Source organism: Panicum virgatum, chromosome 9K (assembly GCF_016808335.1).
Source record: "Panicum virgatum strain AP13 chromosome 9K, P.virgatum_v5, whole genome shotgun sequence".
In the NCBI taxonomy this organism is placed as follows: Eukaryota; Viridiplantae; Streptophyta; class Magnoliopsida; order Poales; family Poaceae; genus Panicum; species Panicum virgatum.
The window spans coordinates 18,082,017-18,105,703 of record NC_053144.1 but is presented as its reverse complement, the minus strand read 5'-3'; the positions used below and the strand labels follow the sequence as shown (position 1 = coordinate 18,105,703).

At 39.3% G+C, this 23,687-nt stretch overlaps 1 protein-coding gene across 1 annotated transcript; it reads right to left on the bottom strand.

Moving 5' to 3' along the window:
- Window positions 1–17: 17 nt before the first annotated feature.
- LOC120648408 (protein virilizer homolog) lies at window positions 18–22,197 on the bottom strand. The gene is made up of 30 exons (XM_039925183.1): window positions 21,837–22,197; window positions 20,811–20,899; window positions 19,193–19,316; window positions 17,481–18,143; window positions 17,021–17,392; window positions 16,817–16,918; window positions 16,516–16,698; window positions 15,410–15,551; window positions 15,139–15,320; window positions 14,421–14,506; window positions 13,958–14,006; window positions 13,813–13,879; window positions 13,239–13,720; window positions 13,058–13,157; window positions 12,804–12,937; window positions 12,596–12,663; window positions 12,284–12,503; window positions 11,769–11,984; window positions 11,525–11,677; window positions 10,663–10,716; window positions 10,370–10,581; window positions 10,218–10,284; window positions 9,235–9,551; window positions 7,921–8,101; window positions 6,445–7,848; window positions 6,125–6,355; window positions 3,228–3,232; window positions 552–1,125; window positions 401–472; window positions 18–258 (listed from the first exon to the last, which is right to left on the bottom strand). The coding sequence occupies exons 1-30, from the start codon at window positions 21,909–21,911 to the stop codon at window positions 238–240; spliced, it is 6,645 nt and encodes a 2,214-aa protein (XP_039781117.1). The 5' UTR covers window positions 21,912–22,197; the 3' UTR covers window positions 18–237.
- Between the last annotated feature and the right edge of the window lie 1,490 nt (window positions 22,198–23,687).

Sequence of the window (23,687 nt, the reverse complement as noted above, 5' to 3'; positions counted from 1 at the left end):
GTGATCTGAACACCACATGCAAGTTTGAAACGACAAATTACGACATGCACTGAAGTTACAAATATTCACATGTTACACAGGATTACAGACGAATAATGTACATGGGCATACATATCCGTGCCTAGCAAGGCAGCAGTACTCATCTAGCTACTAAGCTACAGCTATAGCCAAAAACAGAACACCTAGCAATAGACCCAGAATTAGATGTCACCTTCACAACAACGCTGACCACGGTGGCTACAACTGGCCTATGCGATCCTGGTGGCAAATGGCAAAGACAGTCACAACAACATGCGTCACAAACTTGAGAATTAACAGTGCACATGCAAATAACCGATGACTGAATGCAGGTGCATTAAAACTTAAAAATGCCTAATTCAGACATTTCACACAGGTTTACCTGAAGCATTTGCATGAGTTTTGGGTTCTGCTCCAAAAGTTGGCAGAGCTTCTCTCGATCGCTAAGTAGACTCTGAAAAGTTAAAGTTACGACTTTCAGTCACCCTGAAATCAAGTTCTCACCAAATGTAGCTTCGCAAATAAAAATATACCTGAATGGCTTCCGGAGATGAAAAGAACTGGTTTAAGTTGATCCCTGAGTCTTGCTGCTGTTGAGAGAAACTATCACCTTGCACATTCTGGTTCTGAAGTTGTGATTGTTCCCCAGCTTGCCTCAGACCTTGCACAGATTCCTGCTGGCTCTGATGATACAATTGTAGCTGAGGAATGGGTAGCTGGTTAGGAAACTGCAATGGAACTTGCGGCAAGATAGCACTCTGTGGATATGATAGAGGCTGATCTTGCTGTGGCAGTTGCATAGCGCCAAGTTGTTGGAGTGTCTGAGAAGGATGTGGCTGCTGCGGTGGTGGTGGGGGTGGAGGTGGCCGTGGTTGTACTGAGGAGACAGAAGGCTGAGAATTAGAAATATTTTGTTGAAGAGCAGATGAGAGTTGAACTTGTGGAAGAGGCGTGCCGAAAAATGAAGTAGGCATGGAAGGCCTACCCATCAGAAACTGTGAAGCAAATGAAGGCAACATATTCGATGCAAGCATGCTGCCAGATACAGAGTTCATGCCTAAATTTGAATCACTTGTAATAGAAGCAGTTGGTGAAGGCTGGATAACACTGCCTTGGTTATACAGTGCTGCAGGAGAGCTAGAGCTCATCGTGGCATGTTGAGTAGCCACAGCTGAATAAGGTTGAGGTGGCATCGGTCGAGCAGATAGACCAGAGCTGAAGGTCTCCAAAGGGATCCTATTTACTGGAAATGTGTTCCATAAAAGTTTGGCGTCTGCATTGGGGTAAATCATTCAATGATGAACCACCAGCACCTGGAAGCATATATTGAGTTTGACCCTACAAAAGGAAATTCACATTTTAGAAACTATGTAACAGAAAAAATAAAAAAGCAGCAGCATAACTAAAGATTTCTTATCTTCAATTACCTGAAGGCCTGTGAAAAGCACTAGTCATACTAGTGTCAAACGATTGTGTAGGATAACCAGAAGCATTAGGTGTTGGTCGATCTCTAGAACTATAGGAAGATGACTGCCTATTAACTAAATCGGAATTTGTGAGGGCATGGATGAAATTGGGAGGTGGCATGGGTGGCAGAGGTGGATGGTTATTGGAATGTCTATGCTCGGGCCCATGGGATCCGCTTGACAGAGAAGTGTCAGAAAACTTCTGTGGACTTCTTTTCTCATATCTACTGCGAGATGATTGTTGCCGATTGCTTGTGCAGACGATCTACCCGATACACTAATAGGAGAAACATGATCACGGAAAGAATTCTTCTCTGGGCTAGGAACTGAATATTTTCGTTCCGAAGGATTATTAGCTTCTGAAAGCATTGCTGTCTGAGAAGAAAGGTCAACACCAGGACTTTCATCATCCTTTTGGAGTGATGTGGCCCTCTGAGAAAAGGGAATTCTTTCATTTTCCTGATTTTCTGTCTCCTCAACAATGGGACCTGGAGAATTTTCCCCAATTATGACAGGTGGTGATTGGAGACTATCATCTGGTTGAGGGAAAGGAAGTTTATCATCTGAACCAGATTCCTCATCAAAGACAATTTCAATTTCCTGATCATCATCAAGATCAGCCTTGGGCTGACGTGTATTCTCCGGCTTAGCACGGAGATTGTCATCTAAACTCGTCTGACTTTTACTTGAGGTGCATCTCCAGTTGAGGCAGGCACAGGATTTGACGTTCCCTCTGCCTTGCCATAAATTCATCAACATGAATGGATGGAGGCCTTCCACTAAGTGCTCCACGTGGAGTAGAGTTAACAATATTGATGCGCTACTTGCACCATCTATGTTTCTCTCTCTTGCAACATAGTCATCTACATGCATTGATGGTGGTCTGCTTGTGTTTGGTTTCCGCTGACGGAAAGTGTCTCTGCGTGTATGCCCTGAAGAAGCATTGGTTGTATTAAAACCTCGCGAGAACTGTCCAGTTGGCTCAGGTAATTGACTGTCCCTTGCACGCCTACTTCCATTCTCTCCCAATGACAATTTCCTCCTGGCAGATTGACCAGGCATTAGCTGTCTATCAGAAGAATCAGGCAACTCCCAAACCAGTCTCTTTGCAAATTCACCCTCTTGGCAGTCAACAGGCTCTTCTGAATCAACAATAACCTTCCAAGCATTGGAAAAGAGGAAAGGAGATTCACCATTTACTGGTACATCGACTAGAGATGGCATTAGATGAGCTGTCATCACAACGGAGCGAGCAACTTTGGACGATGAGTCTGTGCCTTCTTCAAGAACCATCTGAACTGAATCTGTGCATAGCCCAGAATTCTCAAGAATTGAGCATAGTAATTTGATCGAATTCAATACCTGAGAAGTAACATCAATATTAGAAATAGGGCGGCAAAGCAAAATACTCAACATAACAACATTGTAATATACCTGGGGTAAAAGGGACTTTCCAATAGAAGTCTTCGAATTTTCAAGGCCCTGGCATATCTTCTCTTCAAATGTCTTCAAGAATGATGCAATCTCATTCAGACTCTCACCAGATGATTCCAAGGAATCACTAGGATCAGAAGGGATCCCAAATAGATACCTCAATATTAACAGACCCTCAAGACTAAAAACAACAGAAGATTATCAGCTATGCATCTATAGTTTCCAGATATGGTAATGCATCGACAAGTCATAATGTACAGATATGAATAACACTAATCGCCAGCCAATAAGATTTGCTTTGGTATGAACCCTGACTATGGAAAAAGAAATCAACTAGCTAAACAAATAGCAAATCTGAACCGGCATGGAGAATTAGCTAAATCTCTGTCACAAACCACACCGAGAGCATCAGTCTAGGGTGGATATATGTAGACAGGGACAACACTGTATGGGCCAACATGGGCCTTAACAAAGTTAACATTGGAATCAACAAGGAAGTTGTTTAAAGATCTTAAATAGGTATCACTGTATAGCAATTACATCTTCAGGCCACAAATCATAGGCAATTGAAACTAAAATAGGTGCTACTTCTTCCCTATCCTGTGCACAAATCACAGGCAATTGAATGGATCTCTGAGAACCTTTCCAGTGAACATTGCAAATGTTGAAGCAAATAAAGTCAAAGCAGAAAACCTAAAGTGAACATTACTGTACAATGAAATAGACAAACATCACGCATCTTTCCACTAGCAGGACTCACAATGGGTTCAGGACTGAGGGCATGGTGATGGACCAGAAACAGCAACAAACTAAAAAAATGAATTATCTTTTGTGAGCTGGATAATTTCTACCAACAGTGGGTAGAGAATTCACAAGAAATAAATGGAAGAACAAGAAACCAATAAAATGGAATGGAGAAGGTGAAAAAGAAACAGATCCAAAATGCCGCAGGTATATCATACATGCACAACATGGCATTGTTATACCCGGCAGATCATGATCCCAAGTGAACGGTCCTCTTACCCATATGTATTGATAATAGGATCACCCACAGTGGATTGTTGTGTCTGGAGATCACGCTTGTCTCTCCATACATGCATGACCCAGTGCCACGGCACAAGGTTAACACCACATCCACATTTATTTAGAAATTAGCATATGTTGACAACCATAACAGCTAGCAAAAAAGGCAAGTGCTTAAAAAATTGGCACATACATTGAGCATTGACTGCAAATAGTGGCTCTACACATTACTTCTGCAGAGTAGATGATATTGAAGCATTCAAAAGCAGAAAAGGCAGCAATGCTTACTTTTCACCATACTGGCTGAGGGCGATAGCACCAAGTGTCAAGGAATAAATTGTTTCTACTAATAATCTGTTGGTTGATCAGAACCAATATTTTTTATGAGTTTCTTCCAGCACTTGAACAATGAGGAAAAGCAACTCCAATTATCGACAGTTGACGAGTTACGATTAGCGTCATTCTCATCTTTTTCAATAACATCTTGGTTGGAAGTATGGATTTGTGAGAAGATCAGAGTAACTGCATTTCTAAAGGTATAAGAAGAAGCCAATTCCTTGAATGCCAGGGAACATGCTAACATTTCCCGTCCAACAGGCAAAACCTGGGATATATCATTACATGATAAATATTATGAGCAAACACAGAAATATAGAAATAATATAAACAGAGATTTAAGAGTGATATCAAAAAATTTAATAAATATACAACTCAATAATGGTTTATCGAATTTTGAGTGCCACATTATACAATTTATTTAAGAAGTAGCATCTACGAAAACCAGTGATGAAAATTGGGAAACATGTCAGGTGGAAACAAGCTAACAAGTTTCAGATATACTAAAAAAACATCTCTGTTATAGGGAAGAGCAAGTTCTACATCCACATAACACTTGAGAACAAACATAACCCATCTCATTGGCCATCTGCAAGATACCCACAAAAAAAAGGCGAATCCCAAGTGTAGTAGTGCAAAGCTACTATTGTTCCATGTTTATATTGTCACACCTATTATTTATGTTTTTCCCACATCTAGCCTAGCGCCGAGTTTTCTTTAGATTTTTTCTTCCCACATATATAATATCACACATGTGCAATTTCCAATTGTTAGCTTTTCCCCACCTATTATTTTCCCACAGGATTAAGGATATCATGTTATAAACTAAATAATTAAATAAGATATTATTAAGACCCATGCATCAAAACCCATGTTTCCACAAGAATAGACTAATAATAAACAAATCAAAAGAAATGTACCTGGCAGAACATCAAGAGGTGATGCATGATAGAAGAGCACTCATGAACAGATTCCTCACTCAGGGGCCTATGTGGATGAAAAATCATTAATTTTAGTACATAAATAGATAAATATTCCTAGATGAATAACAATGGTGTAGTTGTGTGTTTACTCTTCAGTAACAGCCTTCTCGTTATTAGATGGGTCAATACTAAAGATATATGCAAGAGATTTAAATAAAGGAATCCTCCATTTGAGCATTAGATCATTCGTGGAGCTGGAGGACACTCTTCCAAAGTCATATCATCCAAAAACATACACTGCTACAATTCTGTAATAACTTTCTAAGAATCCTTGCGACTCCCATCTTCCAAAGCAATGCCTGGATCAAGAGAAATGAGAATATGAGCTAGGATGAAAGAGGAACAGCTTCCAAGAATCATATATGGCAAGAACCTCTCACCTTGCCATTGGGATGCTCAGCTAATTTCACAATAAACTGAAGCAACTGATGCACCTGAAATGCATAAAGAACCTTCAGGTTTGCCAACGCTGAATGCTGACATAATAAATGATAACAGGACTGAATTTGAGGATTGAGGAACCAAAAAAAGGCTTCTTCAACCAACTATGATGCCAAGAAAGTAACTCAGTGTTATGTGCTCAATTGTTATACAGGTATGCAAATAGAACTGTTCTGAAGTTTGGTTCATGACTGATTAGCAAAGACAATTATAGACACAACTAGAAATGTCCTATACAGTACAAAAACAGGAACTTCAGCAATGCAGACAGGAGGTTCCTGCAAGAAGCTTGCAAGTTTTCAGCACACCGCAGCATCACCAGTTTGTGTGTTAAATATTCGATGCAAGCATGCTGCCAGATACAGAGTTCATGCCTAAATTTGAATCACTTGTAATAGAAGCAGTTGGTGAAGGCTGGATAACACTGCCTTGGTTATACAGTGCTGCAGGAGAGCTAGAGCTCATCGTGGCATGTTGAGTAGCCACAGCTGAATAAGGTTGAGGTGGCATCGGTCGAGCAGATAGACCAGAGCTGAAGGTCTCCAAAGGGATCCTATTTACTGGAAATGTGTTCCATAAAAGTTTGGCGTCTGCATTGGGTAAATCATTCAATGATGAACCACCAGCACCTGGAAGCATATATTGAGTTTGACCCTACAAAAGGAAATTCACATTTTAGAAACTATGTAACAGAAAAAATAAAAAAGCAGCAGCATAACTAAAGATTTCTTATCTTCAATTACCTGAAGGCCTGTGAAAGCACTAGTCATACTAGTGTCAAACGATTGTGTAGGATAACCAGAAGCATTAGGTGTTGGTCGATCTCTAGAACTATAGGAAGATGACTGCCTATTAACTAAATCGGAATTTTGTGAGGGCATGGATGAAATTGGAGGTGGCATGGGTGGCAGAGGTGGATGGTTATTGGAATGTCTATGCTCGTGCCCATGGGATCCGCTTGACAGAGAAGTGTCAGAAAACTTCTGTGGACTTCTTTTCTCATATCTACTGCGAGATGATTGTTGCCGAGTTGCTTGTGCAGACGATCTACCCGATACACTAATAGGAGAAACATGATCACGGAAAGAATTCTTCTCTGGGCTAGGAACTGAATATTTTCGTTCCGAAGGATTATTAGCTTCTGAAAGCATTGCTGTCTGAGAAGAAAGGTCAACACCAGGACTTTCATCATCCTTTTGGAGTGATGTGGCCCTCTGAGAAAAGGGAATTCTTTCATTTTCCTGATTTTCTGTCTCCTCAACAATGGGACCTGGAGAATTTTCCCCAATTATGACAGGTGGTGATTGGAGACTATCATCTGGTTGAGGGAAAGGAAGTTTATCATCTGAACCAGATTCCTCATCAAAGACAATTTCAATTTCCTGATCATCATCAAGATCAGCCTTGGGCTGACGTGTATTCTCCGGCTTAGCACGGAGATTGTCATCTAAACTCGTCTGACTTTTTACTTGAGGTGCATCTCCAGTTGAGGCAGGCACAGGATTTTGACGTTCCCTCTGCCTTGCCATAAATTCATCAACATGAATGGATGGAGGCCTTCCACTAAGTGCTCCACGTGGAGTAGAGTTAACAATATTTGATGCGCTACTTGCACCATCTATGTTTCTCTCTCTTGCAACATAGTCATCTACATGCATTGATGGTGGTCTGCTTGTGTTTGGTTTCCGCTGACGGAAAGTGTCTCTGCGTGTATGCCCTGAAGAAGCATTGGTTGTATTAAAACCTCGCGAGAACTGTCCAGTTGGCTCAGGTAATTGACTGTCCCTTGCACGCCTACTTCCATTCTCTCCCAATGACAATTTCCTCCTGGCAGATTGACCAGGCATTAGCTGTCTATCAGAAGAATCAGGCAACTCCCAAACCAGTCTCTTTGCAAATTCACCCTCTTGGCAGTCAACAGGCTCTTCTGAATCAACAATAACCTTCCAAGCATTGGAAAAGAGGAAAGGAGATTCACCATTTACTGGTACATCGACTAGAGATGGCATTAGATGAGCTGTCATCACAACGGAGCGAGCAACTTTGGACGATGAGTCTGTGCCTTCTTCAAGAACCATCTGAACTGAATCTGTGCATAGCCCAGAATTCTCAAGAATTGAGCATAGTAATTTGATCGAATTCAATACCTGAGAAGTAACATCAATATTAGAAATAGGGCGGCAAAGCAAAATACTCAACATAACAACATTGTAATATACCTGGGGTAAAAGGGACTTTCCAATAGAAGTCTTCGAATTTTCAAGGCCCTGGCATATCTTCTCTTCAAATGTCTTCAAGAATGATGCAATCTCATTCAGACTCTCACCAGATGATTCCAAGGAATCACTAGGATCAGAAGGGATCCCAAATAGATACCTCAATATTAACAGACCCTCAAGACTAAAAACAACAGAAAGATTATCAGCTAATGCATCTATAGTTCCAGATATGGTAATGCATCGACAAGTCATAATGTACAGATATGAATAACACTAATCGCCAGCCAATAAGATTTGCTTTGGTATGAACCCTGACTATGGAAAAGAAATCAACTAGCTAAACAAATAGCAAAATCTGAACCGGCATGGAGAATTAGCTAAATCTCTGTCACAAACCACACCGAGAGCATCAGTCTAGGGTGGATATATGTAGACAGGGACAACACTGTATGGGCCAACATGGGCCTTAACAAAGTTAACATTGGAATCAACAAGGAAGTTGTTTAAAGATCTTAAATAGGTATCACTGTATAGCAATTACATCTTCAGGCCACAAATCATAGGCAATTGAAACTAAAATAGGTGCTACTTCTTCCCTATCCTGTGCACAAATCACAGGCAATTGAATGGATCTCTGAGAACCTTTCCAGTGAACATTGCAAATGTTGAAGCAAATAAAGTCAAAGCAGAAAACCTAAAGTGAACATTACTGTACAATGAAATAGACAAACATCACGCATCTTTCCACTAGCAGGACTCACAATGGGTTCAGGACTGAGGGCATGGTGATGGACCAGAAACAGCAACAAAACTAAAAAAATGAATTATCTTTTGTGAGCTGGATAATTTCTACCAACAGTGGGTAGAGAATTCACAAGAAATAAATGGAAGAACAAGAAACCAATAAAATGGAATGGAGAAGGTGAAAAAGAAACAGATCCAAAATGCCGCAGGTATATCATACATGCACAACATGGCATTGTTATACCCGGCAGATCATGATCCCAAGTGAACGGTCCTCTTACCCATATGTATTGATAATAGGATCACCCACAGTGGATTGTTGTGTCTGGAGATCACGCTTGTCTCTCCATACATGCATGACCCAGTGCCACGGCACAAGGTTAACACCACATCCACATTTATTTAGAAATTAGCATATGTTGACAACCATAACAGCTAGCAAAAAAGGCAAGTGCTTAAAAAATTGGCACATACATTGAGCATTGACTGCAAATAGTGGCTCTACACATTACTTCTGCAGAGTAGATGATATTGAAGCATTCAAAAGCAAGAAAAGGCAGCAATGCTTACTTTTCACCATACTGGCTGAGGGCGATAGCACCAAGTGTCAAGGAATAAATTGTTTCTACTAAATAATCTGTTGGTTGATCAGAACCAATATTTTTTATGAGTTTCTTCCAGCACTTGAACAATGAGGAAAAGCAACTCCAATTATCGACAGTTGACGAGTTACGATTAGCGTCATTCTCATCTTTTTCAATAACATCTTGGTTGGAAGTATGGATTTGTGAGAAGATCAGAGTAACTGCATTTCTAAAGGTATAAGAAGAAGCCAATTCCTTGAATGCCAGGGAACATGCTAACATTTCCCGTCCAACAGGCAAAACCTGGGATATTATATCATTACATGATAAATATTATGAGCAAACACAGAAATATATAGAAATAAATATAAACAGAGATTTAAGAGTGATATCAAAAAAATTTAATAAATATACAACTCAATAATGGTTTATCGAATTTTGAGTGCCACATTATACAATTTATTTAAGAAGTAGCATCTACGAAAACCAGTGATGAAAACATTGGGAAACATGTCAGGTGGAAACAAGCTAACAAGTTTCAGATATACTAAAAAAACATCTCTGTTATAGGGAAGAGCAAGTTCTACATCCACATAACACTTGAGAACAAACATAACCCATCTCATTGGCCATCTGCAAGATACCCACAAAAAGAAAGGCGAATCCCAAGTGTAGTAGTGCAAAGCTACTATTGTTCCATGTTTATATTGTCACACCTATTATTTATGTTTTTCCCACATCTAGCCTAGCGCCGAGTTTTCTTTAGATTTTTTCTTAACTTCCACATATATAATATCACACATGTGCAATTTCCAATTGTTAGCTTTTCCCCACCTATTATTTTCCCACAGGATTAAGGATATCATGTTATAAACTAAATAATTAAATAAGATATTATTAAGACCCATGCATCAAAACCCATGTTTCCACAAGAATAGACTAATAATAAACAAATCAAAAGAAATGTACCTGGCAGAACATCAAGAGGTGATGCATGATAGAAGAGCACTCATGAACAGATTCCTCACTCAGGGGCCTATGTGGATGAAAAATCATTAATTTTAGTACATAAATAGATAAATATTCCTAGATGAATAACAATGGTGTAGTTGTGTGTTTACTCTTCAGTAACAGCCTTCTCGTTATTAGATGGGTCAATACTAAAGATATATGCAAGAGATTTAAATAAAGGAATCCTCCATTTGAGCATTAGATCATTCGTGGAGCTGGAGGACACTCTTCCAAAAGTCATATCATCCAAAAAACATACACTGCTACAATTCTGTAATAACTTTCTAAGAATCCTTGCGACTCCCATCTTCCAAAGCAATGCCTGGATCAAGAGAAATGAGAATATGAGCTAGGATGAAAGAGGAACAGCTTCCAAGAATCATATATGGCAAGAACCTCTCACCTTGCCATTGGGATGCTCAGCTAATTTCACAATAAACTGAAGCAACTGATGCACCTGAAATGCATAAAGAACCTTCAGGTTTGCCAACGCTGAATGCTGACATAATAAATGATAACAGGACTGAATTTGAGGATTGAGGAACCAAAAAAAGGCTTCTTCAACCAACTATGATGCCAAGAAAGTAACTCAGTGTTATGTGCTCAATTGTTATACAGGTATGCAAATAGAACTGTTCTGAAGTTTGGTTCATGACTGATTAGCAAAGACAATTATAGACACAACTAGAAATGTCCTATACAGTACAAAAACAGGAACTTCAGCAATGCAGACAGGAGGTTCCTGCAAGAAGCTTGCAAGTTTTCAGCACACCGCAGCATCACCAGTTTGTGTGTGGCAAACATCAAGATCTATTGGAGGCTATTCCAGTGGAACTGATTGTTAAACTTCCAACAAAGAGAGAGAGAGAGAGAGAGAGAGAGAGAGAGAGAGAGAGAGAGAGAGAGAGAGAGAGAGAGAGAGAGAGAGAGAGACCAGAACAAGGCTTTGGATTTTACCCCTCTTCCAGGAACTAATTTCAGATGGAACTCAGAAGATTCCACAATCTCTCTTGTGGATGATACCTTTAAGTGTGTTGTATATAACAAAAACTGCTTCAACTTGCTAAAACAGACAGGGAAACAAAATCGGACCCAAAAAATAATTGCCTTTTAAGAAGCTGGTCAGACAAGGGATTGCATTTCTCATGAGGTAAGTACTAATTCAACCCCAAGAGTTCGAACAGTAATGCCTTTATAATCATCAAAACAAAGTGAGCATACAGCCATACATATTATGCAAGTATAATCGCAGCACATTCCCATACCTTAAATATATCTCTCTCTGACAGGGAAGTTTCGTTAACTTTATCATCTAACCATATAAATATCGGGCGAAGAAGAACCACTGCACACTCAATCTTTTCTGAGGCAACACGAACAATGAAAATACGAAGCATATCTTGTATCACCATTAAGGCCTATAAGATATAACAGTATATGTAAGAAGTGATCAAGAGAAAGGTAGTTAGCTTTGGAGTGATAAGCAAACGAAATAAAGCCAGTACGTACCGAGGTAGCAAAGTTATCAATGATATGAGAAAATCTATCAAGCTGTGGCGTCAGCCTCACAAGCAATATGTCTATATGTTCAGGATGCAGATACCAGTTCACCTCTTTTTCCACTTGAGGCCCTAGAACTGTACTAGTACTCAAAGATCTAATGGCACTCAGTGAAGGAAGTTCAACTTGCCATAGCCATATGCCTTCATCTGGGAACATATCACCCTTACAGTGCACACAAGGTATTAGGACAGGAGGAAAAAAAATTATAAAGATGGCATCAATACTATTTGAGATATGAAACAGGATTAATAGTGTCATCTTAATGGCCATTTGGTTTGAGCATATGTGACACAATATTGGTTGAAGTTTACAAGGGATGATGTGGTGACGGAGCAAACAATTCATCCATAAACAAGTAGCTTTGGATCGTAGTTAGGATTCGGAGGTCCATTTGTTGCCCCATCCTCGAAGCATATACATTATACGAGTCCGGGAGGTACATAAGTAGCCAAAATGCTTACCAGAAGACAAAGCAGACTAAAAGCAGCCTTTGGACCTAATGGTACGGATGCATTAGTAGCCTCGACATTTTCAAGAAGGAAATGAAACAGACCAGGTGCCCAATTATACAACGGCCAGCAAGCAAGTGCTGACGTAATAAGATGGCAAACAACACCAAAACCAACGGCAAAAGTAGGAGACATGAAGGATAAATCTGCAGCACACGCTGCTAGTCTTGGGCTGCATGAACAAAGTTGCAGACATGTGTTAGAAAAAGGGGGAGATTGAGAGGGGAGTGTAGGGGGTATAAAATATATGTGGTACGCAACAACCTAACTTCTCGATGTAACTGCAGAAGAGAATTAAGAAGTTTTTTGTTACGATATTGTTCTTTTGTTTCCTGCAAAGAAGAATAACCCAAGCCCATAAGAATTAGAAGCTTTGAGACAATTGATGTGCTCAGCTTTGAGACAATTGATGTGCTCATAAACAGAGGACTGAACATTGACCATGTCACAATGAATAGGAAGCGCTGCTTACACGTAATATATGAAGTAGATTTATCAACAAGACAAGTGAGGGAATCATGAGGTCAACAATAGCTTGCTCATGAGTTCGATCTAGAAGTAATTCCGTGGTAGAACTCAGTTCAGCCCCTTCATCAACAAGGTAATCTGAAGGAAGAATAATCATGAAGTTTTAGCACATGAAGGTTCATGAATAAAAGAATCTAAAGTTATACCAATATCACAAATTCCACCTCACAAGAGAAAAATATAAAGTAAGGTGCTCACCATAACTATTTGACAAGCGCTCAAGCATAGACTTGCAGTTCATCAGGACTATGTATATAACAGTAATGGCACCTTCTTCAAAAAGGGACGATGCCACGGCCTTCACAGACAGCAAAATGGTAGGCATGTCAAACTATTAAGTCATGAACAAACGGGTGTTCCATTAGCATCAATCTCTTACCTTATCATCCGAAATAAATGCCAAGATACGGAAAGCTGTTGTTAATTGGACCACAGAAGTGCTGCACAGGGCCACTCCATCGAAATACTTGTCCGCAACAAGTTTACCAAGAAGATTATCAATGACCTGACCATCTGAGCTACTATTTGAATCTGCAACTACATTTTCGACATCCATTGAGTCTGACACAAGCACATTTCCAGAAGAAAGATGAGCATCTCCACCAGATGCGAGAATTGCAGAATAACGAAGAAGCCCACATGCACCATTTCTCTGATAAACAACACCAGCATCTATCCATTCAAGCAACCTTGTTGGTGCATCTTTCCTATTTGAACCTGGAGAAGATGAATGCAGAGCCTTGTGCAGATCAACAGCAAATCCAATCCATGACTTAAGTGATGAAGAAGTTGAGTCTGCAACCAAAACTTCAAGAATTTCTGCAGCCGAATGGAAGATTGCAAGACCCAAAGGCGATCCTCCTAAGATCAGACAGAAAGGCATGTAAGCTCACAAATACTTTACAAAATCTAAGAAATGGAAGGACTCAAAAGAACATAATGATCATCTCAACCATTCTTAGCCATGACTGAATCAAGATCCTCGTATGAAGAGAGAGATCTCAATAGAACTGATATTGCCTGCAACAGGAATATTGACATCACTCAACAATTCAAATAATTTTCATAAGAGAATAGTAGAGGTAATCAAACATGTACCTCAGGAAAGTACCCAAGAGCTAATAATGCTTGCCGACCAGAATCAGATCTGCATCACAATGTAAATCTATGTGGTCATATGGAGTCATGGAAAGATCTACAAAAGAAGATACTGGAAACAAGAACCTATCCCTTTCTACAAGCACAACCCTTCGTGCTGAGAATTTAACTAGGTATCTTCAATTTCAGATATAAGAATTATAGCTAAGATATAAAAGTTACAGGCATTTTACTAAACCACTGAGAGGACATCATTGAATGACTGGACAAAGATCCAGATAATATTAGTGTTGTCTCTATCATCGATTACTGAGAATGGAACAGATAATTTTGCCTGAAGAAAAAACATCTTATGATCATGGTACTGGACTTAATCTCAATTTGCAGCTTCTCATCATTCTTTTACACAACTATTCATACGCACAAGTAAATTCATCGATCAAACACTTTCATCAATACTGACCTTGAAATGGCACAAAGTTCCCAAAGAACCCACAAAAGTTCATCAGAATTCGGAGGAACTGAGAGTATCCTGTTTGCAGCACTTCCCTACAGAGAGCAATTCGACTATCATTAGAAGCAAGAAAGTATATAGCTCAAACGTGATCAATTAATTGCATGTAAATTATGTTCCTGCAGCAACAGAAGCTTGACATAATATAACTACAAGTAGATGTAACGGCATTCATAGTGTGGACGAAATGGCACATAGTATGATGGAAATGATTTCACAAAAACATGTGAAAACACAACACGGTGCACAGGTATTGATGTCTAGCCCAAGGGCCTCATCAACACTGAGGCGTGATTATGGTAGGAGTGGCAGATACCATGCACAGGGAAGGATAGGGAGATGTGAAGAAGGTTACTACTACTAGAAATAGCTTATTTTGTACCCTTATTTCACAATGCCATGAGGCATCCTATTTAGAAGAGGAGTTCACTAATAACAAGACCATTAGAATACGCACTCTTTGAAATGAACTGTTTAATATTATCTGTTTTCTTTGAGCACAAATGTCAAGTTGCCAGCCCTGACCTGTAGGGCATGCCCCACATGACACCATTTCTTTTATAATTTGCATTCATATAGTCAGTCTATTCAGTGTGTCAAGTATGTAGGAGAAAAAGCTCATGATAAAACATTACAAATTGAATAAGTGTGATGCAACTGCACAAACCACTTTAAGATGTAATTCCGTGATTATCCCAACTTCTTGTGGACGGCAGAAGAACCCTTTTGATAAAAGAACAAAAGCCTGTCTAAGAGTTATGCATTCTGCTTTATTCATATTTTCCACATCTTGAAGAGAAAGAACAGTAAGCTCAGTCGCTTCAGGTTGACTGAGCAAGAACGATAACCCTGGGAACAGAAAAGAGTAAGTTGTCACAGTTTCAGGAAAATCAAGATTAAGATTATTCCAGTTCAAGAAATGTAAAATTGCACCAAACCTGAACGAGAAAACAGGAGGGAGAGGATAATAGATTCAATTGATGATGCTATCCCCATCAAAATTTCAGCAGCAGGACCACTTGCTAAATGCAGTATAGGCGATGACAATAAGGCTGCTGACAGAGGGAAAAAACTTCTTTCCTGCTTACAAAGAGTACAGAAATAAAGAAATTGTATCTCAAGTCATAAATTTAGCTGTAAAGCTTCTGTGAAGACTGATAATCAACAGATTGCAGAATGCATTGCAATTTTCATTTAAGCGGCTAAGTTAAATTATTGGGGAAATTGTCTACATGACACTAAATAAATATCAACCGGTTGGTGAAAAAAAAATCTTGTCCTACAGATAAAAAAAAAGGAGTGTCCAACAGACAAGACAGCTGGCAAAAGTTTACCTACTTTAAAGATGAAGACTGGTATGACTATCAGCTCCATCATAAATATTAAAATGAGAATGCAGAGCTAGTAAAAAAATGAGAATGCAGAGGATGGGTCAAAGCCCATTCTTTTGAAAATATGCAATCCTACCAAGGACCAATATAGGCCAACAAAAAACCGCATTAATATACGATGAGTACAGCAGTATATAGTTCAGCACTAGTGAAAATGCAACAGCAAAATAGAATAGTGTCATACACAAGAGAGCTGCATATGATTGACTTCTGAAAGAATAAATCCGGGTAAAACACCCAATCAAAGAAATAACAAAGTGCACCACAAACGGAAAAGAAAAATAACCACGAGTACTTCCAGCATTTAACTCAAACCAATGCTAGCTGTGTCAGCCCTTTGGCTGCGGCCAGCCCAATAATAGAGCGGTTAGAGTTGAGCTAGTAAGGTTTGGACTCTAATTCCTATAACCGACATGAAATGTTGAGAGCACACAGTGTTCGTAGCCCATCGAAACAGCAGTAAGATGAGGGAGAACACCCTTATCCTTGGTCCTAAGCCCTATATTCAACTTAAAAACTGTCTAATGTAGGATAACGGATCAATAGATAGACTATATATAAAACCATAGAAGATAATGCAAATTGACCACAAGCATTAACCCAACTTCGATCAAGATTAGCAGAGCAAATAGGTACATAATGTGTAGAATTACCTGGATAAGAGATAACAAGTATGGATCAGTATCATACTGCAAAAAACTGTACTTAGAAGAAGTTATAAGATCAATCGTTGCTTTGTATGAAAGTAAGCCTTCCAAATGTTCAGACTTAAATATTCTTCTAGCAGAAGCCACTGGTGAGGGATCTTCGATAGGGCCACAGAAAATTATCAATTTCTGCATCAGCATTTGTCAACATAAAGTCATGGCTAACCCACATCACTTTGAAGGAGAATGACAATGTGTATACAACTGCAATAAGTATTTGCCTGTAAAAAGACAAACTTAATCTTACCGACATTTCAGCAAGTTCAACACTAGCAGAAATAAGAAATGGAACTCCATCTGTGGAAAGTTTATCAGCCGGAAGATCGGAAATCACTTTGACCACTGCAGACTGCCAAACAACCAAAAGCTTCTTATCATCTACATATAATACACTAAGATTGAATGTAAAGGTCAGTTGAATGGGGGATTCAGGCATAGGAATTCTTCGTACCTCATATTTAGATAGTATCTCATAAAAACGCAAGCGCTGTAGAACATATGTAGCTAGAGAGGCGATATCATGCCTTTCTTTTTCCAGTAGAAGCTTCAACAAAGAGCAATAGCCATCGCTGCTGCCACCAGGTATACTGTTGTGATCAGTTCGCGGCCACCATCCCAGGAAAGCTTCACATCCAAAAGCATGCCGAGTAGCATGCTCAACAATACCTAGGAGAAGCAATGTGGTAGCTGCAGATTTTGGTGTCTTCCAACATAGCAGATTAATGATTTGCCCCATCCCACCACTACTAATAAAATAAAAACAACTCTCCTTTGAGGAGCATAGTAGGAGAACCAAACTCAAAGACAGCACCAACCATTTGTTCTGAAATTAAATTAGCATGAGATAAATAAATGTTGAAAAAATATTTAACGGATATGTAGAAAATCAAGGTAAACATGATATAAACTACCTGAGAACGGCATTGCAGATCAAGTAAAGAAAAATCCTTGTAATATGGGAAACATTGGTTAAACAGCTCAACTAGAATCTTGGTCGTAGGCAATTCCTCATCTACTCCAAATTCAAAGCCATTATCATTGCTGTCAACAACAGCATGGACATTTTTCCAAATTTCAGAGAGCTCATTGCAAGCTTCAGTGAGAATTTTGTTAATTTCCTGAGAATCAGAATCACTCTTGGTGAAGGCATTTGCCAAGTCTTGATTCCAAGTATGTAGGATATGGTTTGTACTAGCAGTCACATATTTGGAAATAGCTGAGATAACTGCACTTCTTAGGTTAGGAATAAGATTTTCCACAGCAGACATTTGGTACATTTTAAGAGTCAAATGTAAAACTTTCTTCGCTTCAATTGATAGGTCAACATCGGTGGCTTGAAAACTCAATGGTTTCAATGAAGATAATGATTCTTCAAATGACAATTTGGATGAATATAGTGCGGGTGGGAGGTCCTCAAGCTTTCCCTCCGATGGAGAGCTAACAATATTTGCAAGAGAATGGTCCAGACCCAGTTCTATGTTGAATTGACCAAGATCTTCAGCGGTATTACCGTAGATTACAAGAGTGAGGCTGCGATAAGTTCCACGCAGTACTAAATGGTTTGTCACAATAGCCTGCAAGATAAGGAAAACAAAGAAATTTATAAGCAGCTAAAGAAGAATCATGTCCCACAATATCAGGAAAAGGAAATAACAGCACAAGCAGATGTGACAGATACTACCAAGAAAATGACTGCAACTCGATTTACATGACCAGCAGGAAATTTAAAACAAGACAGTCTAAATTGGGTAAAGAACACCAGAGGTCTTTAAACATGTTTGGCTTATTTTTTTATGTCCTAACGTAAACTGTCACCGCAGATAACAAAACTTGTTTTTGACTGGAGGGCTCAATAAGATAGAGAAGTTAAAGGACCAGTGACCCATAACTTAGTTTGGGCCAAGTTCTTCTTATTATCCATGATTACCGCCGAGTAGAAAGCATGGAACTGCTGCTGATTTAGACTGCTTGGATTCATTTTTTTTTAAAAAAAACTAAGCAAAGAGTTGAAATACCAACTATCAAATTTTCTTTATTAGGATCAGATCAGGATCCTGAAATCTGGTTTTTTAAGACAAAACAAGTTTCACCACATGTTTTTTCACAAAAGAACATAAAAAATCAAAAGAACAAGTTCAGAAAAAACAATGACTTGTATAATAGAATCTCAACTGACAACTTAAAACCATTTAAACACATTAATTAAACAGTTTCTAAAGAATCTTTAAAATCCTTCATCCAAATAAACATGCATTCAGGGACTAAATTAGGTTGTTTAAGAGGTCTTTAACAATCATCTAAATTGTCTTGGAATACATAAATAGAAATGTTCTTTAGGCTCAGATTCTTCTTCACCCTGGCCCTAGACTCTTGTCGGGCTGCATGGGAGAAGAGCTCCTGACCAGTCAACCAAGTGCAGGCGTCCTACCCTACCCTAACATCTTGGATCCTTACCCAGCCAAGGACTACGACAATCCTTAGACCTTACTAAGTTGAATCCTTGAACATTTTGTCGAGCAAAACAAAGGCAGTAAGAAGATATTGGAAGAAAAAACAACAAAGAAACAAAAAGCTCCAGTTGGGAGAACATGACAAAATAGAAACTAAGAATAATATATCATACCTCAACTTCTAGCACATTGGATGAAGAATGTGAATATAAGAAAGGCTGGCAAAGGCGCCTAAACCGAGACTCCCCATCGCAGTGAACAAACACTTCCAAAGCAAATGAAGGTGGTGATGTAGCACTGGATATAATAACATTAACAGTAGTCAGAGAGCCTGGCTCATCATCAAACGTAGGCAAAAGGCAGTGTGTATAAATTGTGTGTGCATGCTCCTTGCACAGGTGAACAATCAGTCAGTTATACTTGGAATTTCACACTGAAGAAAACTGGAATCTCACTCTTAATGACACTCTTAAGAAACAAAAGCATCAATCGCTAACAGTAAGCTATATCAGAAAAACAATCAAATCTTAAAAGAAAAAAATAAGTGTATAAAGGAGATCGCCTCAGGCTTAATGAACTGAACAAGTGAGCAGATGCTGTAATTTACCATAACTACATCTAGAAACAGCAAAATGAGAAGTTTGTATGGGGAAAAGGTTAAGCTGTCCTTGGCTTATAAAGTCCTGTCTAAGTGTTCCTTAGGCTTATTCATATACCGCCAACATGACTACTATCAAGGATTATTGTCGATACACATATTACTATAGGTTACCCTGCGAAATCAAAAAACTAACTAAAAACCTTTGCAAACTCTTTGAAAATCATGTGCATTATTTTTTTGAAAAAAAAAACCCTGAAAATTGTCAGCTACAAAGCACGGACCATATAACATGGAAAATCTCAAAAACATAATCTCATTTGCAAGATACAAAAATGACAAATTGCCAGTGTGAAAGGAAAAGTCGTAACATACATTTGGAACCATTACATATCAATATTTCCATATCTCATTTGCTCAATACTAAATTAGACAATCATTTGATTTGAGAACATTGTAACTTCTAAATTGTATCTTAAATAGTTCTCAAAATTATGTGCTTTCCATAGAACATATCCCCTGTTAATGTTAGTGCTAGGACTATAGTTTTAACTATCTACCATTGTTACTATCAGAAGGTTTCAGAACTGTAAGATATTGTATAACAGAACTTGTATTCGATTCAAGTCTGATGCAGCCACTGTTGCTGTCAGAAGGTTTCAGAACTGTAAGAGAGATATTTACACACGATCTAACAAAATAAAATCATTCCAACACTTGTATCTTTTTCAACTTTTACTCATGATTAAAAGCACTTGACAAATAATTTACTGATTTTGTTGTAATCTTCTCTTACAGTATAGAAGCAAACGGAACGCTATTATCAAACACCTAGATAGTTGGGAAAGGGTGATATTAAAGCTTCAAGGATAAAAATGGACACGCAAAGGCATGTCAGTCCAACTTGTAACTAACATATTTACTGTGTGTAGAGTCATCCTCAAGAAAATGCAGTCACCTATACATAACTGTTTGCACTTAACACATAAAGATTATCAGATGTTACAAAGTAATCCTTGCTTTTGATAAATTACAACAGAAAAATAAGTTAAACAGGGCACTCCTCTGCAGGACACATTCAATCACAAGTAACTTTTACATTGGAGACATATTTTTGTGCTGATTATAAGAAGATGATAAATACAAGGATGCCGTAAGCACAAACACCAATATTCAAAAGAAATGGCTCTTACCCGACAAGGGAAATATTTGGCGTAGAAGGAGATGCATTCTGCTCAAGAAACTCACATGCAGTGATCACAACTGGTTCAGAAAACAGCACCTGCATGAAGTAAAAAAGTGCACTCAGGATAAGAAATAAATATGAAGTTGAAAGAGTATCCACCCCTATGTTTGAAGATTTGTTAGTTGCAATCACATTAGATTCTTGGCTGAGAGGAAAATGTCCCAAGGTGGGCACTTTTGGGAGTTTGAATACCAGCTGCTACTCCCTCATATCCTAACATTGCATTCCTAGCTTAGTAGAAAATGTCCCAAGGAAAGGTTCTAATAAGATACAGACGATCATATCAAACAGGGACAAGAAATAGTTGCTCCAGTGTTCTGGTTCTCAGTGTGAGGAAATGAGCAACTCGAGTGTATTCCCTGCCCAATGGAACCTCTCACGGGCTGGTGGTGATTGGCGTGCGCTCTCAGTCAGCCAACCAAGGTTCGAGATTTGCATCCTCTTAATATCAAAGTGGGGGTTGGTCTGCCTGCCCTTCCCGTCAAGTTTTTCTGGTTCTCATTTGCATTGAATCCACTTAAAGAATGGTACGGTATGTCTAACTATGTTTCAATTAGGTGACACCAACTTCACTGCGCTGCTTCCCACACAAATGTGAAGCCATGGTGGTGCAGAGCCAATGTCATGACTCCTGAACTTCTGGAATGAAATAGGTTGGTTCTCCCCAGGGAATAACTACTAACTGTGTTCTGTGAGACCTAAACTTATCTAGCAAGATTAGGTCAATAAATCTCATGGGACCGCTTCACACTGTGAATAGAATTTGTGTACACAACTGCTGCATTAAAACCAAATCTCTCCAATTACCTCTTATGCTCGGCCTCGCCTCACTCTATGCAAGTGGTGCGCCAATGCACCAATCAAACCTAGCAGTCTATAAACAAAGAGAGCGTCTGCTCACCCAGCGGTAGCTTGGTCGCAGATTCCAGAGCGGATTAACAAAAGGGGGAAGAAACGGGGTTGGGAATCGTACCTCGTCGACGTACTCATCTAGCTGGGAGTGGAGGATCGTCTGCGCGAACAGCACGACCGGCTCCGGTCGGCCCATCGCCGCGAATCGATTAATCCCAGATGGGCCGACTTGGAGTCGCCGTTAGCCACGCCTGCGCGAGCCAAAGCAGGCAGAGCCCCTAAAACCCTAGCTCCCGCCGGAGCGCGAGAGGCGAGGAGAGGGGACGTCGAGCGTCCGCGGGTGGAGTCCGCAGCGTAGCGAGCCCGGGCGGGGTACAGGCTCCAGCCTCCAGCTAGCCCTCCTCAGTGACGAAGTCGGCCGCGGCGGCGCGGGGCCTGTAGCAGAGGAGGGTTTGGTTCAGCCGTTCAGGGGCCAAAGAGCGAGGCAACGAAGGGGACGGTCCTTTTCCTTTCCCCCTTTTTTTTCTCTGTTTTTTTTTGGAAAGGATCTTTTCTCTGTTTTACCGTCGTCGTCGAGAGACGGTAACTTGTCGGTCTGCCTTTTTTTTTCTTGCAATCGAAAACCGTCCGTGTCAACTCTCCGCTACCCTTCTCATACACATCATAGTGAACACTACGAATGTAACATGGAAGATCATATTACCTTTTATATATCTTATTTTTATTTGGTGAAATATCTATTTTTATCCTCAAAGTCTCGATCAAGGCTCAGTTTTGTTTCTAAACTATTAAAATGGTCAATATAATTTCTCAACTTTTTCAAACTAGTCAATTTTATCCTTCTCACGTTTCGCCATGTTGGCGCATTGACAAGGCGTCTAGCCAGCTAGTACTCCTAAAGTTGCTTAAAAGAGCCCTTTTACCCTTCTTGTTTTTCATATTAGACTCAAAATGGCAGTATGTTGTATCTCATTTCTCCCTCTCTATGGTGGTTGAGGAATTATATTAGAGGGTGGATGAGCTAAAGGCTGGAAATGAATTCAAGTTATACTCAACTAATAAGTTTTATTTCGTTTTTTAATAGATTTTGATTGTATATCGTGGAGCTGCACCGAGAGGCGTATGTGCACAGTGATATAGGGAGACAGAAATGATATTTTACAAGCCTAGTTGACTAGAAGCTGACATGGTATGCCAACGTGGCAAGATATGTCAGCAAAAGGATAAAATTGGTCTATTTGAGAAAGTTTAAGGACTAAGTTGACTATTTTAATAGCTCAGAAACTAAAAATAAATATTTGCCAATAGTTCTAGGACGAAAATGACTATTCTTCATTATTTTTATCCATCTCTATCCCATCACCTATAGTTTCAACGGCATCCTTCACATCTTGCATAACCATTAAATCAATACCTTATGTACTATGTACTATAAGAAACATAAATCAACATGGAGCTTTTTGAATTGTCATCAAAGCGAAGGAAAATAATCAAAGAAGCAAAACTCTACATCGTATGAGAAAGAAAGAAAGAACTCAAATAACTCTACATCTGATGTGGCAACTTAATGAACCGATGCAACTAATGAAGAAAGCGAACTCTAGACGAGAGAGAAGAATCGACCCATATTTGGGAGTTGAATCATGAGCAATAAAATAAGAAGTAGAATGCTCTGCTGTACTCGTGGACTGTAGATGAGAGAGAAGAATCAACTCATATTTGAGAGTCGAATCATGAGCAATAATAGTGCCTTGCTACTCTGCTTGTGAGGGAAAGCGCCGAAGCGGTGATCAGAAGAAAGGAGGATATTGTTTTTTAGACTAGATTCACTAATAGCAGTTTGTAATTGAGAGCTTATTAAAAAATAATTTTAAGATGCTTATATTAAATAAGAATTTTAAGATGAAAATCAAACCACGATAATTTTTTTAACGGAAGTCTGGTTAGCGTGTGGCGTGAGCAATAAACGGCC